This window comes from Cupressus sempervirens, chromosome 6 (assembly GCF_028749045.1).
Source record: "Cupressus sempervirens isolate cs-2001-9-10 chromosome 6, ASM2874904v1, whole genome shotgun sequence".
In the NCBI taxonomy this organism is placed as follows: Eukaryota; Viridiplantae; Streptophyta; class Pinopsida; order Cupressales; family Cupressaceae; genus Cupressus; species Cupressus sempervirens.
In genome coordinates this window covers 273,109,512-273,134,790 of record NC_143123.1, presented here as the reverse complement: position 1 = coordinate 273,134,790, position 25,279 = coordinate 273,109,512, and the positions used below count along the sequence as shown (strand labels likewise).

The following is a 25,279-nucleotide window of genomic DNA, read 5'->3' as shown; positions in this document are numbered from 1 at the left end:
GACACCCTTCTATTGTTCTAGAGATCGTGCCACATTGCGGGCATTTTTTTATGCCGCAACCGTGGTTCTGTTAAGAAAAACACCGCCTTCCTTTGTGATACAACGCCACACTACAACCATTTTTTTATGCCACCACCGGCAACTCTGTTTAGGAAAATGCCACCTTCCTTCAATACAACACTTCTCCAGGCACAAACCAGAAACGACACCCAACGGCCATTTCAAAAAAATAAACTCTCCAATTGCGGCCAACAAGCCATACCGGATCCACCGCAGACTTGTTAAGAAGAGGAAAATAAAATGTCGCCTGCACACTACCTAGGGCACGTGAATGTTAAGGTTAGCAGTTTATGAGTTTAGAAAAGACTTAACAAAAAAAGAAAGCAAAGGGTATAGAATTATAAACCAAACCCTAATTAGGGTTAATTGTTTTTTAAAAAGGGGGACATTACTATTAGTTCTGTGATAAAAGCAAACAAACGGGGGTTGACTTTCTTAATACAAGTTTATTTCTAACTTGTAGTTATTTTATTTTTCTTTTGCTCTACCCTAGTTTCTTTTAACCTTAAATTTTAAATTGGCTTCATGCGGTTTTCTTTTTATTATTTGAGTAGAATGTAATTTAGATGGATGTATTTAAAAAAGGGAGAGTTTTAATGTATTTAAAAAAGTGAGAATTTTAATTACAATGCCTAGAGTTCGTTTTTATAGGGGTTTTTGTATTAAAGCACTAGTAACTAAAATATGCTTTCCCATTGTTTGAACTAACGAAATAATGACTTATGTAAAAGATATTTAAGTAATGTTTTAAAACAATAAAGAAGAAAGAAACTTTAGAGTAGGTTGTATCAAGGGGATCCTTATTCCCTTTCATTAAGGACTATTATTTAATCAGGTATTAAAGTTATCTAATTAATTGGAAAAATAATGCTAGCTAGCTTATGTAATTGCTATTGGACTTCATGGATAAATGTCAAATATATTAAGTTTTCAAGTAGGTAGCATCTTCATATGAACTTTATAACATATTTAGTTAACCTAATTATTACATTTGAACGTTAAATTCCATCTAGACAAGATAAATCGAATAATCGTATTCTTAGGATTGGATGAATAAATTAGGTGGGTTGGGATGGATTAGTTTATTTGGGTTAGATTAGTAACTACTCAAAAAAGTTGATTATGGATAGTTTGTTTAAACCACCAAATGTTTTGAACTTGATTTAGACCTATGTTACCAAATTCTTCCTTGGCAAGCCCATAGTATGGTTTGGTTCTTGCAAAAGTCTAGTCGTTATCATATTCTTGCAAAAGTTTGCCCAAATTCTGTCAGATGAACCCAACATAAATTTTTCTGTTTCTATGGCAAATTTCCAAATCTGCAGCAGGACCGAAGCCAAACTTTGCCAAAAGATGGATTCTTTTTATTTTGTTTAAGTATTTTTTTGGTCTATCTTCGTCAATTTAACCCCTCTAATCCTAAAATAGACCACTAGAAAGGCCTAAAAGAGAAAACATATGTCATTTAGGGTGTATGGACTTATTTGTTGTTGAATATTGGAAATATAAGAGGAGTAACTGAGAGGGGAGGAGTGAATTAGTTACTACTAAAATAAATCCAAGATCCCTTAGATGTCAGTACAAAATAAAGTCTAAAAATTGAATACTGCTAATGCTCGGTAAACACACATAAAATGCTGTAACTTGGTAATTACTAAAAATCTTTAAATGTTATCTGTGATTACCCTTATTTCAACTTAATTGTAAACACATAAAAGAAAATAGCATGAACACATTTGACACCAGGATTTAACGTGGAAACCCAAATTTGGGAAAAACCACCAATTGCAACTAGTTACCGTTTTCACTTTTCTGAAGTGAGCCCTATTAGGAGCCAACCCTATTAAAGGTTACAAAACACACTATTAGGTGTGACCTTGTTAAAGGATTTAATCATATTGTTTGGAGTGGCCTTGTTAGAGGTCTTAAGACAATTCAATAGAATTGCAACCTTGTTAGAGAATTTACAAATAACTGTTAAGCCAACTTTGTTAAGAGATTTAGATCACTGTTACAATGGTTAGAGAGTAACAATGAGATGACCGAATTTGAATGCAACTGAATTGCTGATTACAGATCTCTATTCTGGCTTGTACTTGATCCTTCCTAATCGAATTTAGCTTTTATGCTCCATAAGGATATTTTTCTTATCTTTCAAATTTGCTTTCTCTCTTCATCATTAAATCTTCAATACATCCATAACATCTTCACACTTGCACTTTTCCAAATTCTCAAGTTGACCTTATACTTATATCTTTCATATTGTCAAGTCGGCTCATATACAACTTAGAATAACTAATATTCATCATCACTGTTGGTTAGAACCAATAGACAAATCAATTAAGCTTAATATGCCAAAATAGGAAAATCCTTCGTTAGCCGACTCGACTTGGTAGACAATAACTCAAAAACAATTTTCTGTGTTAACCAACGGAAACTCAGTTAACACTGCAAACTTGCAAAGATCCTTTGGTAACCGAGTGAGCTCGGTTAACACTCATCTTCTGCAGACTTTCCTTTGATGCCCGAGTGAACTTGGTAGATACTACCTTCTAAACTAGGCAACCACAGGAATGCTCGGTAGACACAAAAAACTGTCTTTACTGCCCAAGTGAGCTCGGCATATATTGATTGATAATAATATGACATTTGTGTAACATCAAATACAATACACAATTAATCAATTGTATCCAACAATCTCTCTCTTTGGCATTGATAGCAACACAACATGTCATAACACAATGAAATTTTGGAACAAGAATAAAGTAAGGAACATATCCTTAGTTTTATTCATGAGAACTCCCTCTGTCAGTGAGCCTTAGTTTTATTCATGAGAACTCCCTCTGTCAGTGAGCTCTTCCTTTCACTATTTTCTCCCCCTGTCTGCAACAACTTCTGCCAAATTCATTCATAGAACTTTCTCCTTCTTACAGAAAACTTCTCCTTCTTTGGAATGACAAAAAATTCTATGAGATATGACAGTAAACTTCTCCCTCTTTGACAACACATGCCAAAGACAACAACTCAGTTAATATCAATGTACCTTAAGTATTGATTTATTTACAATATGCCCTTTTCAATTCTGCACCAACTAATTGATCTTCAACATGCTCTGGTTAATGCATTACTAAACTTTACTTAGTGAGCTTCTGATAGGGGAATGACCCTTAGCTTACCTCTTAGATACATAAATGCATCCTTAGGTAATGACTTAGTGAATATGTTTGCAATCTTTTTTTTTGTATTTACATATTTCAATTTGACTTCTTTATCCTGCACCAACTCTCTTAAGAAGTGATATTTTATAGCAATGTGCTTTGTTTTGGTATGCATCACTGGATTCTTTGATATATTGATTGCACTGGTGTTATCACAGTATATGACTATTGGACCCTTGATCTCTATCTTCATTCCTTCCAACAATTGTTTGAACCAAACAATGTTAGAACAATTAGCTACTGCTGCCACATATTCTGCCTTTGCTGTGCATTCAGAGATGAAATTTTGTTTCTTGCTTGTCCAAGACACTAGTCTTTTTCCAGGAAAGAATGCTCCACCACTAGTGTTTTTTCTGTCATCAAGACTTCTTGCCCAGTCAGCATCAGTGAACACCTTTAAGTCCAAGTTGCCTCCAAGTTTGTACCATAAGCTATAGTCTTCAATACCTTTCAGATATCTCATGATTCTCTTGATTTCCATCATGTGATTTTCTTTGAGATTCGCTAAGAATCTTGCCACCATTCCAACTGTTAGTGCAATATCAAGCCTTGTATGTACTACATATTGCAATTTTCTAGTCATTGATTTGTATGTGGTCTGATCTACTTTTTTGGAATCATCATTCTTGGAAAGCTTATGTCTAGTAGACATAGGGGTTGCAACTAGTCTTGAATCTTCCATTCCAAATTTCTTTAGTATCTCTTTGATATATTTAGAATTTTATCTCACCAAACATGGAGATCTCAAATTCTTTACTCATTTCTTTTGCAAATGCTTTGCACAAGTCATCATTTCATGTGAATAAAGTATCATCAACAAATATTTCTACCCACACAATCTTCTTGTCTGGTCCTCCTTTGATCTACAGACTATTGTTATCATTTGTTTTTTGAAAGCCAATCTGTACCAAGTAATTATGAAGTCTTATACCAAGCTCTAAGAGCTTGCTTGAGACCATATAATGCTTTGTGTAACTTGCAAACCATGTCTCTTTTGCTAGGATCTACAAAACCTTTTGGTTATTCAATGTAGACTTCCTTATCAAGAATTCCATTTAAGAATGCAAATTTAACATCCATTTGATATGCTTTAAATCTTCTGTGTGCTGCATATGCTAGTAAAGTTCTAACACCTTCTAATCTTGCAACAAGAGCAAAAGTCTCACCATAATCAATACCTTCTTCTTGAGAATAACCTTTACATACTAGTCTTGCCTTGTTTTTGGAAACTTTTCCATCTTCATTTAGCTTATTTTTGAACACCCACTTTGTGCCAATTATATTTTTATCCTTGGGTCTAAGAACAAGAGTCCAGGTTTTGTTTTTTTCTATTTGTTCTATCTCTTCATTCATTGCTTCAACCCAACTTTCATTATCCAGAGCATCTTTAACATTTCTAGGTTCAAATTCAGCAAGTAAACATGTACCTTTTAATTTGCTTCTTGTCATTGTTCCATCAGATTTGTCTCCAATGATCTGATTAGGTGCATGGTGTCTTCTAATATATCTTGCTAACACAGGTTCTTTGGGTTTTGAATGATTTCCACTGTTTTCATCAAGAACTTCAGTATCAAGCACGGTTCCTTCTGTTTGTGACTCGGGTCCATCAGACTTGGTTGGAACTAGCTCGGCAGCCTCTGACTATGACTCAGGTCCTTCAAACTGTGACTCAGGTTGCACTATTTGCAACTCGAAAACTGTTGGAGATTTTGGGGGACTCGGATGATGAAGCCTCCTTTTAGATAAGTTTGGCAGGGTATCAGATTCATAGTAAACAAATCTTTTGTAATTCTCTGGCTCCTTGTTGCTTTCTTCTCTCTTTTTTGCAAACTCATCAATTTTTACATGTGCACTTTCTATTATTTTATGAGTAGACAAATTCAAACATTTGTATGCCTTACTTCTGTAGGAGTATTCTAGAAATATGCCTTCATCACCTTTTACATCAAATTTGCCTTTTCTAGATTCCTTCAAGATAAACATTTGCTGCCAAATACTTTTAAGTAACTTACATTAGGTTTGTAGCCATACCATAGTTGATAAGGAGTTTTGTTTGAGTCTTTCTTCAAATGTACTTTGTTCAAGGTATGAACTGCAGTGTTGATAGCTTCCTTCCAGTATTTGATAGCAACATTCTTTACAATCATCAGGGTTCTTGCACAATCCATGATGGATCTGTTTCTTCTTCCAACTATACCATTTTGCTGTGGTGTACCAGTGGCTGATACTTGTCTTTTAATTCCTCTTTCAATGCAGAAATTATTGAATTCATTGGAGATGAATTCACCACCTTTGTCTGATCTCAAACATTTCAATCTCTTTCTAGTTTCTTTTTCTACTCTTGCCAGATACCATTTGAACTTTTGAAAGACTTTTGATTTTTATTTTAGATACATTACAATCATCATTCTAGAATAGTTATCAACAAAAATAATGAAAGACTTTTCTCCACTATAACTCTCTATTCCAATAGGTCCACATAAGTCTATATGAACAATTTCCAAGACTTCTTCTGACTGTTAGTTTTTGCTTTTGAAACTAGTCTTTCCCATCTTACCAATTTGACAATTCTTGCATAAACCCATATCAGGGTTCTTCAAACTGGAAATACCTCGTACTCTTCTATGTTTGCCTATCTTAACCAGATTATCAAAGTTTACATGACATAGTCTTTTGTGCCATAATCAACTTTCTTTTACTTGAGCAATAAAACATGAACATTTACTGAGATCAAGATAAAATAGATTACCTTTTGTTTGCTTGCCAAATCCAACCAGATTTCCTTTTCCGTCTAGTAGTTTGGCCTGTCCATTTATGAATTCTACCTTGAATCCAATGTTATTCAACTGTGCCACACTTAGTAGATTATGCTTTAGTCCTTCAACCCAATAAGCATTGTCACATGTAAGTTCTTTAGTCAATGAAATACATTTTTTCCCTTTTATGGTACAAGGTTCATTGTTTCCAAATCTCACCCTACCTCCATTATAATATTCCATGTGCTCAAATTTTGTTTTATCTCATGTCATATGATGTGAACAACCACTGTCAGTAATCCATATATCATTTTTGCTAACATGAGAGATAAGTGCCATCTTATCTCCTTCATCATTAGATTCATTTTTTTACAGCAATATATACTATTTCATCTTCACTGTTATCAGAATCTTTAGCTATAAAACAAGATTTCTTTCCTTTGTCCTTGTAGTTCTTGGAATCCTTCTTGCCTTTGTGCTTATTGCTTATCTTTTCATTTTTGATTTCTTTGTTTGGACACCTTGCAGCAATGTGACCAAAGCAGATCAGAGGAACTTTACTTTTGTATTTTCCTATGCCTTTAGAATACTTTTTTGCAAGTAGGGCTTCAACAATTTCAAGATCACTGTTTGAACTTTCTTTTGTTTCTTCTTTTTCACTTCTTGATTGATTGGACTTTGATTTCTTACCCTTTTTTTTGAGAGAGAGTTTGGCTTTAAAAGAAGACTCAATAACCTTTGAACTAGGAACATAGTTATCAAAGTTATCTAATTCAAAAGCTATCAATTTTCCAACTAGAGCATCCAAAGATATATTATTATTTGGATCACAACTCATCTATTGAATAGCAAATACTCTAATTGCATAAATAGGAAAAAGAGTTCTAAGTACCTTGCTTACAACTGTTTTTTCTTCAATGTCTCCTCCAGATGCTTTGATTGCACTTACACTTGCTTTGATTCTTTCCTCATATTTTGCGATGTTCTCATCTTCTCTCATTTTCATCTGATCAAAATGACCTCTAAGACTTTCAGCCTTAGCTCTTCTTACATTGTCATCTCCTCCATATATGTCTTAGTTTGGTCCACATCTCATGAGCTGTTTTGCAGTCTTTAACTTCATCAAATTTTGCATAACTAAGAACAGATGCAATATCAATCATTATGATGTTATGACTCTTCTTTTCAGCAATATCTTGAATTGATAATGTTCCAGTGGGAGTCTTGTATTCAGTATTAAGATATTTGCATTCCGAGTCACTGATAGTAGCCAAATGCAACCTCATAAGTCCTTGCCATGCTGCAAAATTGTCTCTGTTCAACTTGGGAATCTCTCTTCTGTAAGATATCCTGATCTTTAGCTTAGGTCTTTAAAACCTTTTCTACAAGCACCAAAAGCTCTGATACCAATTGCTGGAAATATAAGAGGAGTAACTGAGAGGGGAGGGGTGAATCAGTTACTACTAGAATAAATCCTAGATCCCTTAGATATCAGTACAAAATAAAGTCTGAAAACTGAATACTGTTGATGCTCGGTAAACACATTAAATGTTGTAACTCAGTATTTACTGAAAATCTTTAAATTTTATTTGTGATTACCCTTACTTTAACTTGTGAACACATAAAAGAAAATAGCATGAACACATTTGACACCAGGATTTAACGAGGAAACCCAAATTGGGAAAAACCGCCAATTGCAACTAGTTATTGTTTTCATTCTTTTGAAGTGAGCCTTGTTAGGAGCCAACCTTGTTAAAGATAACAAAATGTACTATTAGGTGTGACCCTGTTAAAAGATATAATCACCTTGTTAGGAGTGGCTTTGTTAGAGGTCTTAAGACAATTTAATAGAACTACAACCTTGTTAGAAGATTTACAAATAGCTGTTAAGCCAACTCTGTTAAGAGATTTAGATCACTGCTACAATGGTTAGAGAGTAACAATGAGATGACTTGATTTGAATGCAACTGAATTGTTGATTACAGATCTTTGTGTTCTGGCTTGTACTTGATCCTTCCTGATCGAATATAGCTTTTCTACTCCATAAGGATATTCTGTTCATCCTTCAAATTCACCTTCTCTCTTCATCATTAAATCTTCAATACATCCATAACATCTTTACACTTGCACTCTTCCAAATTCTCAACTTGACCTTATACTTATATCTTTCATATTGTCAAGTTGGCTCATATAGAACTTAGAATAACTAATATTCATCTTCACAGTCGACTAGAACCAATAGACAAATCAATTAAGCTTAATATGCCAAAACAAGAAAATCCTTTGTTAGCCAACACAACTCAATAGACACTAACTCAGGAAACGATTTCCTATGTTAACCAATAGAAGCTCGGTTAACACTGCAAATCTGCAAAGATCCTTTGGCAACCGAGTGAGCTCGGTTAACACTGGTTCCATCTAACTTTTGTTCATAAACCGAGTGAGCTTGGTTAACACTCATCTTCTGCAAACTTTCCTTCGACGCCCGAGTGAACTCGGTAGACACTGCCTTCTGAACTAGGTAACCACAGGAACATTCGGTAGTCACAGAAAATTGTCTTCACTGCCTGAGTGAGCTCGACATATATTGACCGATAATGATATGACATTTGTGTAACATCAAAGACAATACACAATTAATCAATTGCATCCAACAACATATACATACGTACATGCATACATATATGGATGCATGTACATATGTCCGTTCGTATGTATGTATGTTTTGGGTGGATATTTTGCAACCGACAGTTTTGGGTAAAAATCCAGTTGCAAAATGGGATGAGCAACCACAGTGTGTGAGGAAGAGTCTCTCCTACCTTAAAGGGAAGGCTCCCCCTTCTCATCATTCCTTGGATCAACTCAAGGTAAGCAAGAGGTCGAGAAATTATTATAAAATGGGTGTTACCAATATCCTTTCTTATCTTTCAAGAGAAAATCCACTTACTCATGAAGCGAGTAATGGGCAGGGTGAATCCCTAAATACACTTCCATCAAGAGCTGGAAACAGTGATATCGATAAACCTTCACTAACCCAAAGGCTAGCTGAAAATGTACCAGTTTGGCTCTAAGTTTGGTCGCACTTCCATATGGAAAAGTTTTACAATTAGGGCACAAAGAATCCTAAAAGTAAAAAGAACTTAAGTATTTTGTGAATTAAGAAAGAATTATAAGCTATAGACAAAGCTTCTAGCTATATATTTCCACAATTGCTCTTGGTCAAAGCTCTGATTCCAATTGCTTCTTAACTCTTTTTTATTCAATTCATGAGATACAATTACCAAAAACACAAGATAACATGAATCAAAGATAACTTAGATGAATTATAGACAAAGCTTATAACTCATGCAAGTAACAATCTCACTTAATCAAAGTTAAGTCTCAAATGCTCCTTTGTATTTACTTATTCTCAAAATAGTGTTTACACAAAGAAAGTTCTGCTGGCACAATTTCTCTAGAGCTCTCTTGCATAAAGATAATGATGATTTTACAATGAGGGGGCACTCCTTTATATAAGTACAGGAGTTGAGAAAAAGGTGGAGGAAAAAGGTGGAGCAACTCAACCAACTTTGACCTAGTCTAACTACAGGAGAAAATATAGGGTTACATGCAACTTGCATTATATCCTTTTACATACATGTAACTCACATTACATGTAATTACACTTTTTCATGTAATGCATCCTTTTACAACTACTAACATGAAATAAAAACAAAAGCAACGATCTTAAAGATTGTTTCTTAGTGCCTTGAATTTAATGATGATGTCACACACTGTGGGAAGATTAGCAATTTCCACAGTCTTTGATATGAATTCAACTCTTATTGCATTTGCATATGCTAATTGTACAACTTTGGAATTTGCTGCCATAGTATCTAACAAGTGTCTCGTCGAGGATTTATAAAAGACAAACTTGTTCATTGTGAGTGAACCTAAGACTTTAGAATCTACATCAACATTGATCCTGATTGTATATTCTGATTTTAGTCTTCCTACTGCAATAAGAGTACTAGATTTATCAATTACATGGCATCCCATCTGTTCCAAATCACAAGTAACACTTGCTTCAACTGCTTGACAATCTCCAAAGGCCGCTTGCAACTTTGTGATCAGCTTCCTTAATGTTTCCTCTTTGTAACCAATGAGCCCTTGAAATCAGAAGAACATTTCACACTTGCTTCAATTGCTTGACAATCTCCAAAGGCCGCTTGCAACTTTGTGATGAGCTTCCTTAATGTTTCCTCTTTGTAACCAATGAGTCCTTGAAATCAGAAGAACATTTCACATGACGGAAGAACGTCACATGAGACCAAGGCATCCAGATCAGATCTTACCATTTCATCCCAATCATAAAGGATTTCTTTCAAATTATCTGCTTCTTGAGTCAAAGAAGAAATTAAATTTCGCTCCATTTCATTCATCTCTTTGACGCGCCCAAGAACTGCAAATGTCTTTTTGGTGGCTCAAATTCCTTTAGTAATGATTTCCTAAATCCAAGACTTGGCGGCTTTAATCAACTTTCTCTCCTTAGATGTTTGAGACATAAGGACAACACTTAGAGAAGATTGTTGCCAAATGACCTTGTTTAGATGAGCGACCTCTTGTTTTAGTTGATTTTTCTTTTCCCATAGCTCATTATTTGCTCTTTGATACATTAGCCAATGCATCTTGAGCATCTTGCAAACAATTCAAACGTGATTGCTTTCTGATTTCAACCTTAGTAAACTTGTAATCAGAACGAGTAAGTTCCTCAACAAGTTTGTCCAACAAAGGCTCAACAACTTCAACAAATTTGGTTTTATCTGAATCAACCAAAATCCTTGAAACAATCTTATCTTTCAAAGATTTGGATTTGTCCTTGACAGGGAGATTGTCTGGAGGATCAACCGCTTTTCTCCTCTTCGTTGTTATTTTGCTCAACCATTCAGGCAGGCTGAAACCTTCATTTATAGAAGTAGATACAATGGAAACCATTGGCATTGATCCAGATTGTATTTTTGTTTCAATAGAACAAGATTCAGTTTGCAGAGCTGAAGGCATAGGAACATGCTGAGAAGACTCCATTATGAAAAGCTCAAAACCTGTCAAAGACGTATCAAGTTGGGAAACTTGACCACTTGTAAGAGTTGGAAAATCCTCAAATACATTTGCTAAATATTCATGTTGTTCATTTGCAGGAATGTGAGGAGTAGTAGAAGAAATAGGAAGAGTCATTTTGTTGACTTCCGAGACTGGAATAGGAGTGAAAACAATGGAGAATGAATCCACATTGTCATCTACTTCATGCAGAAAAGGCTCTTCATGTATAGAAGGTGCACAAGCTTGAGTAGGCTTTGGGGGAGATATGATCATGACTTCCCCTTCTTCATCTGAATCTTCTTTATCAGATTCTGTTTCCAATTCTTCTTCTGATTCCTTAATTGGTTTAGAGATTTGAGATGATTTGACTCCTTTTCCACCCTTAAATTTGAATTTGAGGGAACTCTTAGCATCAAAAGATGAGGCACCATCTTTCCCTGTAATTCCCAGCTGTGACTTCCTGCCAGTAAGACCAAAACTTCCACAATCCAAGCCCATCTTAGGATTTAGTTTTTTAAGGCCTTTATTTTTTAACCATTTGTTGGTGTTTACCAAGATGGATTGAAATCTGTCCATAATAGACGTACCTTCCTTTTGTTGCGACTAGATAGGAAAAGACCACTTTTTATCAAATCCGGCTTGATGAAAATCCAGATCAAGGATGTTGCCATCATTTTCAACTTGGAAATCTGAAGGGATCTCCAACATGTTAAGATCGATTATCTGCTGCAGGGTTAATTTGCAGCAGTCCATCTTCATGATGTCAAGCTCTGTCCTCATATCAATCCAGATGTCCTCGATGCGATGAACATGAGTGTAAGCTCTTTTCATTTGAGAATTCATCTATCGGTAATCAAAGTCAAATTTGGCTTTGAACTTCTTCAAGGTGATCAACTGCAACTCTACTTTCGTGTTCTTTGCTTTAGGTACAGAATTGATCGAATAGTTACCAATGGCCAAGGGTTTAGCTGAGGTAATGCCGAAACCAAGCTTATGCATAGCATGCTGTTCACTCTGCACGTCCATGAGCTATCTAGCTAGCTCCATCAAGATGATTCGTTCTGTAGCATACCTAGGTAAGGTATACGACTCGCCTTTGAAGTATGTGAAAGTTGGAAACTGAATGAAAATACAACTGTATTGGTTCACCTTCTCCCATGCCGCATTAGATACTCTTTTGATGGATAATTGTTTATTGAAAAAGCATTAGAAATTCCCAAAGAAGGCATCTTGGACTCTTTTGTAATGAAATTCACTATTTGCCAAAGTGATTTGGTCATAGTAATCCCAAATAGGAACTTGAAGACGGTCTCCTTTGGTTGAGAGGCCAGAGAAAGATCCCATGGCAACAGCAACGTAAACAAGGTAAGAGTTCATGTAGAAATGAATTGAAGTTCCCACATTGAGTATCTGCTGGCAAAGTGCAATACTAATGAGCTCTCTCCAAAAGATGTGTTCTTTATTCTCCATGATTTGAAACATGAACTTATACATCTATGACTCAAAATTAGTAGAAACTTTGAGACCGCAAATTTTACTGAGAAGGATGATGAGATCCTTATATTCTTATTTGAAGTGAGATTGATGAACAGTCTTTGGCCATTTGGAGAAGTTATTTCTTTTATTGTCTAACCAGTATAGGTTTACATACTTATGATAATTACCTTTCTGCTCATTCCAGCACGCCAAAGATAATTCCTTGGTCAAATCTGCACATTTTGCTTTATGTGGTATTTTGAAGATTTGTTCAATGACCTTAGGATCAAGGCTAATGTTAACCTTGTCGTCAACGCCTTTAATAGTCTTTGTCTTTGGAGTAAAATGCCGCGTACATCTAAGAATGAAATTAGGTTCTACGGTCACCATAGGGAAAGTAGACACCAAGTGAATGTTACTTCTTTTGATACACTTCATTTCATGGCCAACTAGAGTTTCAACTCTTTGCAGAAAATCAGCTACGTCCACATGACCATTCTTTGTGTCAATCATGTTATCAAGAATAGATATGACTGATGAGGGAGCTGCATGAGTCAATTCTTTATCATATTGATATTTCATTTTGAGTTTGGATTTTGATGGTGAGGACATTTCTTGTGCTTGTATTCCAATACAAAAATCCCAAAACATAAATACATCATCAGATGGAATCGCCATACAAGTTGATTTGTGATCAACAAAGATTTGAAAACAAATTGGAGACTTGGTAGATTCGACGAAATGATCTAAAAGAAATCATATGCATATGCAATGGATGAAAATGAAATGAACGGAAAGCGGAATGAAGTGTTATGAAGGTGAAAACATGGAAAATGGAATGAAACGAAATGAAATGTGAATGTGTGAAGGTGGAATGCATGGGAATTCGTGCAAATGAAGATTGGTGATTTTCAAATGTGACGTAAGATTTTCAAGGCATTATTGTATGAAAAATGAATACGTGTAAGTGCAACATGTATTGGGAGATAGAAGGTGAGATGAGATGCGAATGCATGTATTTGCTCATGAAGGTGCAAATGCATATGGAGGGATGGAAATGGAAAATGGAAAAGGGATATGTCATGTCCCCTCTCTAGCTCAATCTAGCAGAGACATGTGAGTCAGCTTATTATGGGTTCTTGTAGGTTGACAGGGTTGGATAGAGACCCAGTATGGTTATTCAGTGTTGGGTACTTGATGTTCTGGCAGTTATTGATCAGTTGGGAGACGTTCCTTGTTTTTAGGAGATAGTTCCTACTTTTTAAGAGGTATGATCATGCCCAGGGTTGGGTCTCCATGAGATTACTCTTTGGGTTCAATTTCAGAGAAATAGGGCTTGTTTCCTAAATTTTAGGAGCATCCCTAGATTTTAGGGATGAGATTGCCAGTGGATCCTTGATTTCCAACTTTAGTCACAGGCAGGTGACAGGATGATTTTATGGTTTGTGATGTCAGTTGGGCATTTTGTGGCTATTTTGGTTATATTTTTAATATTTCCTAAGTTAGCATTTAATAATTAAATAAGATTTAGTTATTAGCCATTTTGGAGTAATAAGGGGTTTTTTGGCCTCATTTGAATGTGCCTCCTATGGTGTGATAGCTCACTGGAAAAGTCTCGAACTTCTCTAAATCTTTCTCTTTGGTCTCAAGGCAATTCAGTGAACGAATTTCTGTCTATGAGGAAAAAGGTCATTTTCTAGTAACATGACCACTTTAAAATAAGAAATTATAACACTTTCACTACACAACGCCACTTGGAGACACTTAGGGTTCGATTTGCAATTGAGAGGGGTTATAAGGAGATGGAAGCTTCATTCTATGATCATCTTTTGCATATTTGACAACTTGTTTATGAATTTGCTCTGAATGGGCGATTTCTACTCTGGGACGCAAACCCCAGGTTAGTGATTGGCTGGGACGTAGCCCTCAGCAATCTTTGACACCGAATCTCTTAGGCATTGTGCATGGTGATTAAGGACAGAGGCATCAATTCTCATTGGGGTTTCAACATGGCATATCATCTTTCCAGTTGTGACGTGGTTCATTGCAGCCTGTGGGACGCCATTTGCAACAGATACACCACGTGGTGTATAGAGTATTGCTTGTATTCACCTCCAAATGTATGCTGGATTCGAGAACAATCTTCACCTTCTAGCTTGACATCAAATTTGTATGTGAGCTTTGGGAAATACATTGGATTTATTGCTTGGTTCTATAATTTAGACAAAGTTGCCTAGTACGGTTTGCAATAATTCTGATTTTTAATGAATACCTTATTTATTTCAGTCTTGTTTCATGGTTGCTGTTCCCTATCCCTTTCTATGTTATAAAACCATAAAAAACAAACAAACCTTTATGCAATTCTGTCTTGTTCTGTAAGAAAACATAAATAAACAAGAAAATAGATTTAAAAAATATAAAATTACAACAGATCAACAGTAGAGATCCATCAAGGATCTTTCAGTGGTATCAGAGCTTACATCCTGCTAGCCTGGAGGGTTTGTGAGAAATTGTCACAACAAGTTTCAACAAAAGTCTTGATAATTTATTTCAGCATCTGGGCACTGGCTAAAAAGTTTTGATAATTCATTTTGACATCTGGGTATTGGATAAAAAGTTTTGATAATTCATTTCAGCATCTGGGTACTGGCTAAAAAGTTTTGATAATTCATTTTGGCATCTAGGTATTGGATAAAAAAGTTTTGATAATTCATTTTGACATTTGGGTGTTGGCTAGAAAGTTTTGATAATTTGTTTTGGAATCTGGGTATTGGATCAAAAGTTTTAATAATTCATATTAGTATCTAGGTAGTCACTAGTTGGTGGACTGAATACAAATCTATGCATCCAAGAGCTGAGATACACAGATTTTATACTTGTAGGAGAGCTCAACTTGAGCAAGGGTTTGGAATAGACCAGGAACCTACCATGGCTAGAAATAAAAACGGGTGCTCTAAGGTTTCATCTTCGTTAACGACACAAGTAAGATGCCTCTTGCCAAGACATTCAATGTTACGGTTATGAGCAGCTACCATTAGTATTGTTCTCTTCCTAAGGAGATACGCAACCTCCTTTCCTTTACAAAATTTATGGGTGTACCTGAAGCAGATGATAATTGGGTATCTACAAGCTCCTTTCAGCAGCAAAAAGAGAAAAAAATATTAAATGATAATAAAGAAGCCATTGGTCACAAATTGGAAGAGATTACAATTAGGGGACAAACCATTAGCGATGTTGGAAATGTGACACCAAGGTGTGAGGCCTATTCTGAAATTTGCAACAGCAGTTCAAATCATGAGGCAACATTTATTTCAAATGGAGGTAATGATGTTGATAATAGTATTCAATTTAAGAATGTGATGACAAGTTTAGTATGCAAGCAGTCTGATTTTGAATTTCATAGAAGCCAAGTTGAGGATTTCTTTGAGCCACTTCTATCTAAGTATGTGAAGAATCAAGATGGGGTGTTGTTTGATGATTGGAATGGAAGCATGGAGGAGGCTCCCACAACTTTGATTTGGGGTAGATGATATAAGACATTGTCAAAAGTTGAATAAATATTGGATAGATAGAGCTATGCAAGCAAAGATACTTGCTGCCCAAGCAAGACAATGTCTCAAAAGAGTCAAAGAATGCCATAATCAGATAGATGATGCAAGGAAACAAAGAAAATCATCCATTAGATCTTTATTTCTTCCAATGGAAGAAGAGGCGAGCGTTAATTTGGATGGAACAAGAAGTAATACAGAGGGTCAGGATTATTTTGACACATGGGGAGCTGATGAGAGTGAGCATAGTGTGGTGACAACAGTTTCATCATTGACAGAGGAGGTGGTCTCAGAGGTACAAATTTGCAATACTATAAATGAGGATTCATGCATTAGTTAATGCATACTGGATACTCCTTATAGCGATGTACATGACTCCGACACAGTATTCTACCATAGTGCAGATTCAGAGGTAGTACACATGCTTGAGAACTATCATTTTCAGACTCCTCATCGCTTGATTAGACAACTCAGGGTTGATGATAGGAGGGTAGACATAGTGGTCGACTACTTTGATGTCACTCGACAGATGTTATCTACACTCAGTTGGAGTGCTCTTATGATTGATGAGTAGGATAGTGGAGGATTTTCCATGGCATATTTCTATGCTCTTCATAAGGCTATGGGGATATTGAAGCAGGACTTATACTATTCGTGTTGCGATAGTGCGCTTCCATCTTCAGAGGATAGAGTTATTGACTGTAGGCACCAGGCTCAGCAGTTTGGGAGGATTGGTTGGTGTGACCAACAAATGATCCAGCATTATGTCAAGCAATTTCCGACATGAGCTATCACATCTATATCACAGAGACTTCATCCGGGATCATGGTTACAGGATGATGTGGGTATTAGTAGACATGATGCTTTGGATGATTATTACTTTTGTGGTGGTATCACAGTGGTTGCAGAGAGATATGGTATGATAGAGGTTTCCAGTTATCCTTGTTTATACTTTATGGATGGGTGCTAGTTCAGATGGTGTTGGAATCCGGGTGTTGTTTTGTTTGACGCCTTCTCTCACAAGGATTCCAGTATGTTACCACCTTGGTTGTGGGGACACTCTCATCTAGTGTGGGATCTTGGTATTATCCTATGCAGTGCATTTGATTGGGCGATCCTTGATGTGTTGCTTCATTTCACACACCCAGGAGTGTATATTAGAGTGGCGCAACAGGAGTTTGTTCATTGCTTGTGGACAAGCAATCTCCGAGAGGGGAGGATTGTCATGTCCCCACTCTAGCTCAGTCTAGCAGAGACATGTGAGTTAGCTTATTATGGGGTCTTGTAGGCTGACAGGGTTGGATGGAGACCCAGTATGGTTATTCAGTGTTGGGGACTTAATGTTCTGGTAGTTATTGATCAGTTGGGAGACGTTCCTTGTTTTTAGAAGGCAGTTCCTACTTTTTAGGAGGTATGATCATGCCCAGGGTTGGGTCTCCATGAGATTACTCTTTGGGTTCAGTTTTAGAGGAATAGAGCTTGTTTCCTAAATTTTAGGAGCATTGCTAGATTTTAGGGATGAGACTGCTAGTGGATCCTTGATTTCTGACTTCAGTCACAGACAGGTGACAGGATGATTTTATGGTTTGTGATGTCAGTTGGGCATTTTGTGGCTATTTGGGTTATATTTTTAATATTTCCTAATAAGGGGTTTTTTGGTCTCATCTGGATGTGCATCCTATGGTGTGATAGCTCGTTGAAAAAGTCGCAAAATGCTCTAAATCTTTCTCTTTGGTCTTAGGGCAATTCAGTGAACGGATTTCTGTCTATGAGGAAAAAGGTCATTTTCTAGTAACATGACCACTTTAAAATAAGAAATTATAGTACTTTCACTACACAACGCCACTTGGAGACACTTAGGGTTCGATTTGCAATTGAGAGGGGTTATAAGGAGATGGAAGCTTCATTCTATGATTATCTTTTGCATAGTTGACAACTTGTTTATGAATTTGCTTTGAATGGGCGATTTCTAGTCTGGGATGCAAACCCCAGGCTAGTGATTGGCTGAGACGTAGCCCTCAGCAATCTTTGGCACCGAATTTTTTAGGCATTGTGCGTGGTGATTAAGGATAGAGGCATCAATTCTCATTGGGGTTTCAGTGTGTCATATCATCTTTCTAGTTGGGACGTAGTTCATTGTAGCTTGTGAGACGCCATTTGTAGTAGATACACCACGTGGTGTATAGAGTATTGCTTGTATTCACCTCCAAATGTATGTTGGGTTCGAGAACAATCTTCACCTTCTAGTTTGACATCAAATTTGTATGTGAACTTTGGGAAATGCATTGGATTTATTGCTTGGCTTTATAATTCAGACAAATCTGCCTAGTACGGTTTGCAATAATTCTGATTTTTACCGAATACTTTATTTATTTCAGTCTTGCTTCATGGTTGTTGTTCCCTATTCCTTTCTATGTTATAAAACCATAAAAAACAAACAAACCTTTCTACACTTTTGTCTAGTTCTGCAAGAAAACATAAATAAACAGGAAAACATATTTAAAAAATATAAAATTACAGCAGATCAGCAGAAGAGATCCATCAGGGATCTTTCAGGATAATGAGCTTTATAGTCACTTTTGGTGAAAATGAGAAGTCAAAGTACATGGAAGATGAAAATGACATCTTTTTGACTTTTAAAAAAGTGACTTTTAATCAAAATCGAACCTTTTGGATGCAATTACACGTAAGGCATTTCGTGTAATCGTGTCGTGGGAATGGATGCAAAAAGTGAGATGAGTGAAAATGAAAGCGGAAAATGAGATTACATGCATGTGCGGATGGTGAATGAGATGGAAAACATGTAATCACATACGTCAAATGGGAGGTGAGGTGTTGTGGCATGGAGACGGAATATGGAACGTGATGATGCTTTTGCATGAAGGGAAGCAACAAGTTCTTGGGAAAGACCTTGTGACTTCTCCAAAGTGGAGAAAACCGGCAAGCAAATACAAAACGTAAAAACACAAAGAAAAACGTACCTTTGGAAAGTGACTCAAACATGCTCAGATGCAAAACACTTCAACACTCAAATTCGAAATTGGAACTTGGGAAAAAACCAAAAACATGAAAATGAACAAATTCTTCATTTTTAAAGTCAAAATGCACTTTCCATGGCATAGATTTCAACAAGTGGCAATCATCAAGCAATTATGTGCGTAAAATCAGCAAGATAAACACAAATTAAATTGCAAGAAAGAAGAAATCCACTTACATGAAGATTAAGTGCCAAAAATAAAGGAGAAAGATGCTCCAATGCTGAAAAATTCTCCAAAAACGTTTGAATCTTTCAACCTCTTACAAATCCGAATGGAAAAAGGCAACGATCAAGGAGTAGTTGTTAAAAGATGCCAAAACGTGCCTTAAGAATGCTCCAAGATCCAACGTTTTTGGGATGCATGTGCTTGAGATGTTTTTTGGTGAAAAATGTTTTTCACCAAGGTGCATGAACAAATCTATTTGATGTTTAATCATCAAATCATGCGCCAACATGCAATGTAATTACCAAATAAAGCCAAATCGGTTTGTATTGGAGCAAAAATATTGATAGAAAATGGAGTTATTTGCTTATTTCTTATGTTAGATTCATTTTTGATGTATGAAAACTCATTGCCAAGAAAAATGCCTCCAATGAAAAATATTTCATGCAAATCCATCAAGAAAATCTCTCGTAATGATCAAAATCGAGTTCTTTGAAGGCAAAGACATACATTTCTTCAAAATCAGACTTTTTGGAGGGCAATACACATATTGAAACATGTTTTTAGTTTAAATCAGACCTTTTGAGGTCAATGACATGTTTTAAAATCCTTCAACAAAGCAAATCAGACCTTTTTGGGTCAATGACATGTTTTAAAATGTGCAAGTGATCAAAATCACACCTTTTGGAGGGCAATGTACATTTTAAGTTACATCTCACATTTTGGATGCAAAGACATAAAAACTTACTTTTTGATGCAATGACATCAAAAAGGTCCACTTTTGATAGCCTTTTAATGTAATGACATCAAAAAGGTCCAGTTATGATACCAAGTTGAACTTTATATGCAGTGACATGTAAAATGTCCACTTTTTATGGATTTTACATGTAATTGCATATAAAATGCCCAATTTTGATAACTTAAAGTCATTTTATCCACTTAATTTTATAAAAATGTTACTAGATGGGTCATAAACAATATTCATATATCATATTTAAAAATTCAACATATAAACATCATTTAAAAAGTAACATTTACATGAGCATTTGATTTAAAAAGAAAAAATTAAATTGAAACTATATAGTTATATAGTGACTTTAAGTAAAAAATCAAAAAGTAACTCAACTTAAAATTATAACATAAAGTACACTATAGTCACTTAAAGTGAAAAATTTAAAGTTGAAGTAACTTAAAAACATAACAAAAAGTCAATTTAAGTTATATTTATCAAAAAGTGAAAGTCAAATTAAAAATATAAAATCATATTTTTAATTCGTATTGTTGCACCAAAAAGGTCCACTTTTGAGGCACTAAAATGGGCATATCTCTTGATTGACAACTTCGATTGAGCTCTAGGTTAGACCGAATCGAAGGGAAAAGCAAAAGGTATGACATGAGCAAAACTAAAGGACTAAAAACCAACAAGCACAAACTCAAAAGCAAAGAAAAGGATGATGAAGGCATAAAAAATCAAGCAAAGGCTCGACATAAAGCAAAATGAAATGGACTTGATGAAAGCCTTCAACAAACAATTTGATATACAAATTGAAATTGATCGATCGATCAACATTAAACAATTGACTATCAAATCGATCAACATCAAACAATTGAATATCAAATTAGAACTTAGAGATACGTGAAACTAACTTAAAAAAGTTTCGTGCCGTTACCAACATTTTGTGGTGACAAAATGCAGAACAACAGTATATCTATATATAAAACATATGTTTTTGTTTGGATGAACCCAAAATGAATTCGAACCCACCCCCAAAAAACCTCAAACGAATTTTGAACCCAAATCTCGAAGTTGCATTTGAACTTGAATCCAAACCGGCAACTTAGATTTAGACTATCCTTTCATTTTTAGGGATTGATAAACCCTTTTTCAATATTGTATTGATTTAAATTTAGGATTTTGTTTTAAGCTAAATGGCAATTGAGACATAGTCAAACTTCAACCTGAGCTATCAATAGAGTTTAATTGGTGATTGCAATTAAGTGCTATTTAAACATTTAGGTTACGATTAGCTAAAAACCCATATTGGGGTTGCAAATTGAGGTTGACTAGGTCAATCATGATGGTATGACCACCAAATGATTGACACTAGGCCATGATACCCCTCATAGTGTACATTTGACTGTCATGTTCCACTTTTGCAAGGATGTTGTAAACAGAGTTGCACTTCACCTTAAACTTAGTTAACATTAGTACTCATAAATTATTTGTTGTTGTGTTGTTGCCCTAATCTTTGGGCATGACATGGTCAAAGCAGTCTCTATGTTAACAATACCATGATTTCTCTGGTTTGGAACAAGAGTTCCAGCAGTCACTTTGTTATCAGTACCATTATCACCCTTTAGCAGGTTCAGTAGTGCCAACATGGGGTTTAGAATTTGAGGTGAGGGCTCCCAAAGATGCAACAGTCTGGGATGCCCCACCCGTGAGGAAGGGCAGGGTCCCCTCCATGGGTGTCGACCATGTGTAGGGAAGTGAGAATTTGAAATTTGGAAACCAGAGAGAAGGAAGTTGCAGAGCTTTACAACACCTTTTAATTGTTACATATTTGGATGAACATCAAATATGGCAAACATATACATTCAACAGCTTTGTGAGTGAAACCTCACACCTTAAAACACAATCTAATGTATGATCAGTAGGTAGATTTTACAATTCAATTGTAAAGTTAGGCTCTTTTAGGAGTCTTTACACTTCTACAGATTTTGGAGTAATTTTTGTTGACATAATGGTTCTTATAAATACAACATTATATTATTCCAAAAATAAGTGTATATATAAGTTTACTATGAATAAAATAGGTGCTTCCAAAATGGTATGCCCAAGATTTCTACATATCATCAACTTCTTCACTGCACGAATGCAAGATTGAAGATGAACATGCAAGGTTCCTATCTAAACCTGCACATGCAAAGCTGCAACCTGCCAACTATGATCTACACATGCAAGTTATCCACTTAATAGGAAAATCGCATACTTGGATGCAAACTAATATTTCATGGAATGCACTTACATGCAAAATTCCTTGTCTTATGATTTCCAAAATTGACACCTCTATAATAGTTCCTGTCACTGTTAACAGACAATATGACGTGAGTTACTATTGAAAGGACTCCACTCAACTCATACAAAGTTGGGCACCTACCTCTTAAAAATATAGGAGCCATGTCACCCATGCCACTTCACATGTAAGAAGACAACTCAAAGTCCAACTCCCACAAATGACATAATTGGGTGCACATATAACTTAATTACATAAGCACATCATAAACATGATATCAACATTAATAATTAAATAATCAATGCTAGGAAATCAAAGGTTTAGACATTATTCCTAACAAAACAGAAATGGGGGAGAAGGAGAATAAGTGGGACAAGAAACTTTGTACAAAAAGATAAAATGAAAAATCAGTAGTGTAACAGCATACTTCTATAATATACTCTAGATTAGATTTCTTTGTTCTCTGTTTTCCCTATCTTAGCAGTGTATATATGACTTTCTTTGATTTCCTTGTGTCTATGCTATGCTACATACTATATCATGTATCGTTTGTGATATTGGCACATTTATGCCAATTGTTACCTGAATGGAAACATTTTAAAGTATGAGACAATGGAGATGGTGCTCCCTATAATGTTACACATGATTAATGACTAGAATATTTGTATATATTGCCATATAATAATTATGACACCTCTTTTTATGTCTTTACTTTTGTTTGGCACTTAGAAATAGATTGATTAGAGAAGTGGAAAATGGTACAAAAGTCTAGATCAGTCTGACTGCTAAGCTGTGTTGTGCCAGGAAACTGGTATTTCATATACTTTTTACATCTGTTAGACAGAAATGATCCTTTTTGACCAATATTTTGTCTTCTTGTATGCTTTTCTTTCGGTGCAGGTTATGGAGACAATTTTATCATTCCTAGATATTGAAGAGGTGCAATACTTACACATGCTTCCCCAACTAAATGCAACTTGTTCTCTGTCTTTTCACAAGGTGTGCTTACTAGAGCAGCAGAGATGTTTATACATTTAGTATAGGGAATTTTTTTATAATTTAGGGAAAAATGCTTACCTTTTATCCTTGAGTGATAGACACATGCCATTCACCTTCCTAATGTTTAAGGTTTATGTGCATCATTTTTTTTGTTAGGCAATGTTTGGGTCTCTGCATATTGATATCTTTGAAAGAGTTTATTTGTAGAAGCTGAACAAACCATCAATTTGAGGTTTTCAACAATGTGGTTTTTTGAACAGAGTTCGCCAAATTTACTAGCAAAGAAAAGTATGTTGATGGATGCACTTCTTAAGAGGTAACGTTTTTCTAGAATTTAAAGTGGTGCTTTAAACATGATTCTCTCTTCATTCTCATGATTATCATATTTAAATATTTTCCGCTAATTCTCAAATGATATTCCAGTTTATTCTATAATCTGTATTTCTGACTCTCCTACATTTCAAAAAAATGGTTGAATGTTCTCCAGAATCCAGTCAAAGCATGGGCACTATGTCTTTGAAATACCTACTTTAGCTAATGATACGGGATTGGAGGTTACTTATATGTTGAAGGAACTAGAAAGGCTGCAGGTAAACTCCATAGGATAACGAGATTACTGACTAGACAAGTCTTATGGAATGCATTAGGCCTTAAGTTGCACAAGTCAAGTTCAGTTTGAAGCAAGAAATATTATCTTGTATCCAGAAAGGCAAGTTGTTTAAGAAACAGATAAGAAAAAAATTAAAATAGAGCTAGACTTGATTTCTATTTTGCATATAATGTCTTATTGGTTTTCATCTAGGTTGCATTGGTACACGTACCTACACCCCTGGTACGCATACTCATGTACCCAAGTACTGGGTACACATACCCCAAGTACTGGGTACTCAGTGGAGAGTGTCATAGTTTAGACCTTGACTAAGATTTTTGTTTTTGTTTCGGTTTTTTGTTTGTGTATCAGCTTGTTGTTTATCAAAGCTTAATTCAATACGTAATCAATCTGAAAGTTTGATACAATGCTGATTGACAGTAAACTTTGTCACTATTCAAGTCAGCAGTTTATCATTTGCAATATGGCATTGTTATATGATTTATGATCTTCTTGTTCATGTTTAAAATCTGCCTTCTCTATTATGCAAATCTAAAACTGAAAATAATACATTACATTTGCAAACTTTATCACTGTTCTTGTTTTGAAAAACCATTGTTGACTCATAAGTTCATATTTTCTGTAAATATTAAATTATATAAAAAAAAGTCTGACATACCCAAGTACCCCTATTTTGTAAAATAGTCGTACCTGTACCCGTACTGGTATCCTAAGTATGCAAGTACCCCCATCCCCGTGCAACCTTGGTTTTCATCCTTCACTGTACTCACAGCTGCACCTTGGGCATGACAGTCGCATTAAAGAAATTCAAATGAACCAAATCAATAACACCTGCAATTCTTGATCTTATTCTTCCTAGGATGCATCATTTAGAGATACAATTATCAAGGATACAGATTCTGCAATTTTTCTTTACTCAGTCAATTTCCGATTGATGTTGGAGGCTTTGAAACACAGTTGAAGAGCTTAGGAACTGAAATGCCTTAGTGAAATAGAGGTCACAGCTGTACTTGGCTTTTTCCGTTCTAGCTTTCTAATCGGTACTCCACACTGTACATTTTGATTGTCCTCAACTCCCGTCTTTCATAGATTGTATTCATTAAGTGAACCTGAAATGATACTATGAAGTTGAGTCAGATAGGGATTCTGTCCTATCTATGACCCTCTCCCAGGTCGTGTCTCGAGAGAAGTTTGCATTCATATAATCTGTTTGACAGATAAACCTTTTGATGCCTTCAATTGAATCCTTGCTTCATCTAGGTGTTTGCCAAAACAGGTCATCCCAACAAGAATTAAAGATAATCATTAAAAGCATG

The 25,279-nt window shown here is 35.5% G+C and overlaps 1 protein-coding gene across 1 annotated transcript in view; it reads left to right on the top strand.

The window, feature by feature from the left end:
• The window catches only part of LOC149552286 (DEAD/DEAH box RNA helicase family protein), a 182,159-nt gene that overhangs the window by 92,881 nt on the left and 63,999 nt on the right, over window positions 1–25,279 (top strand). The window contains exons 13-15 of the mRNA XM_089787805.1: window positions 23,255–23,353; window positions 23,614–23,669; window positions 23,841–23,943. Coding sequence (XP_089643931.1) covers window positions 23,255–23,353; window positions 23,614–23,669; window positions 23,841–23,943 — 258 coding nt within the window. The remainder of the gene's footprint in view (window positions 1–23,254; window positions 23,354–23,613; window positions 23,670–23,840; window positions 23,944–25,279) is intronic.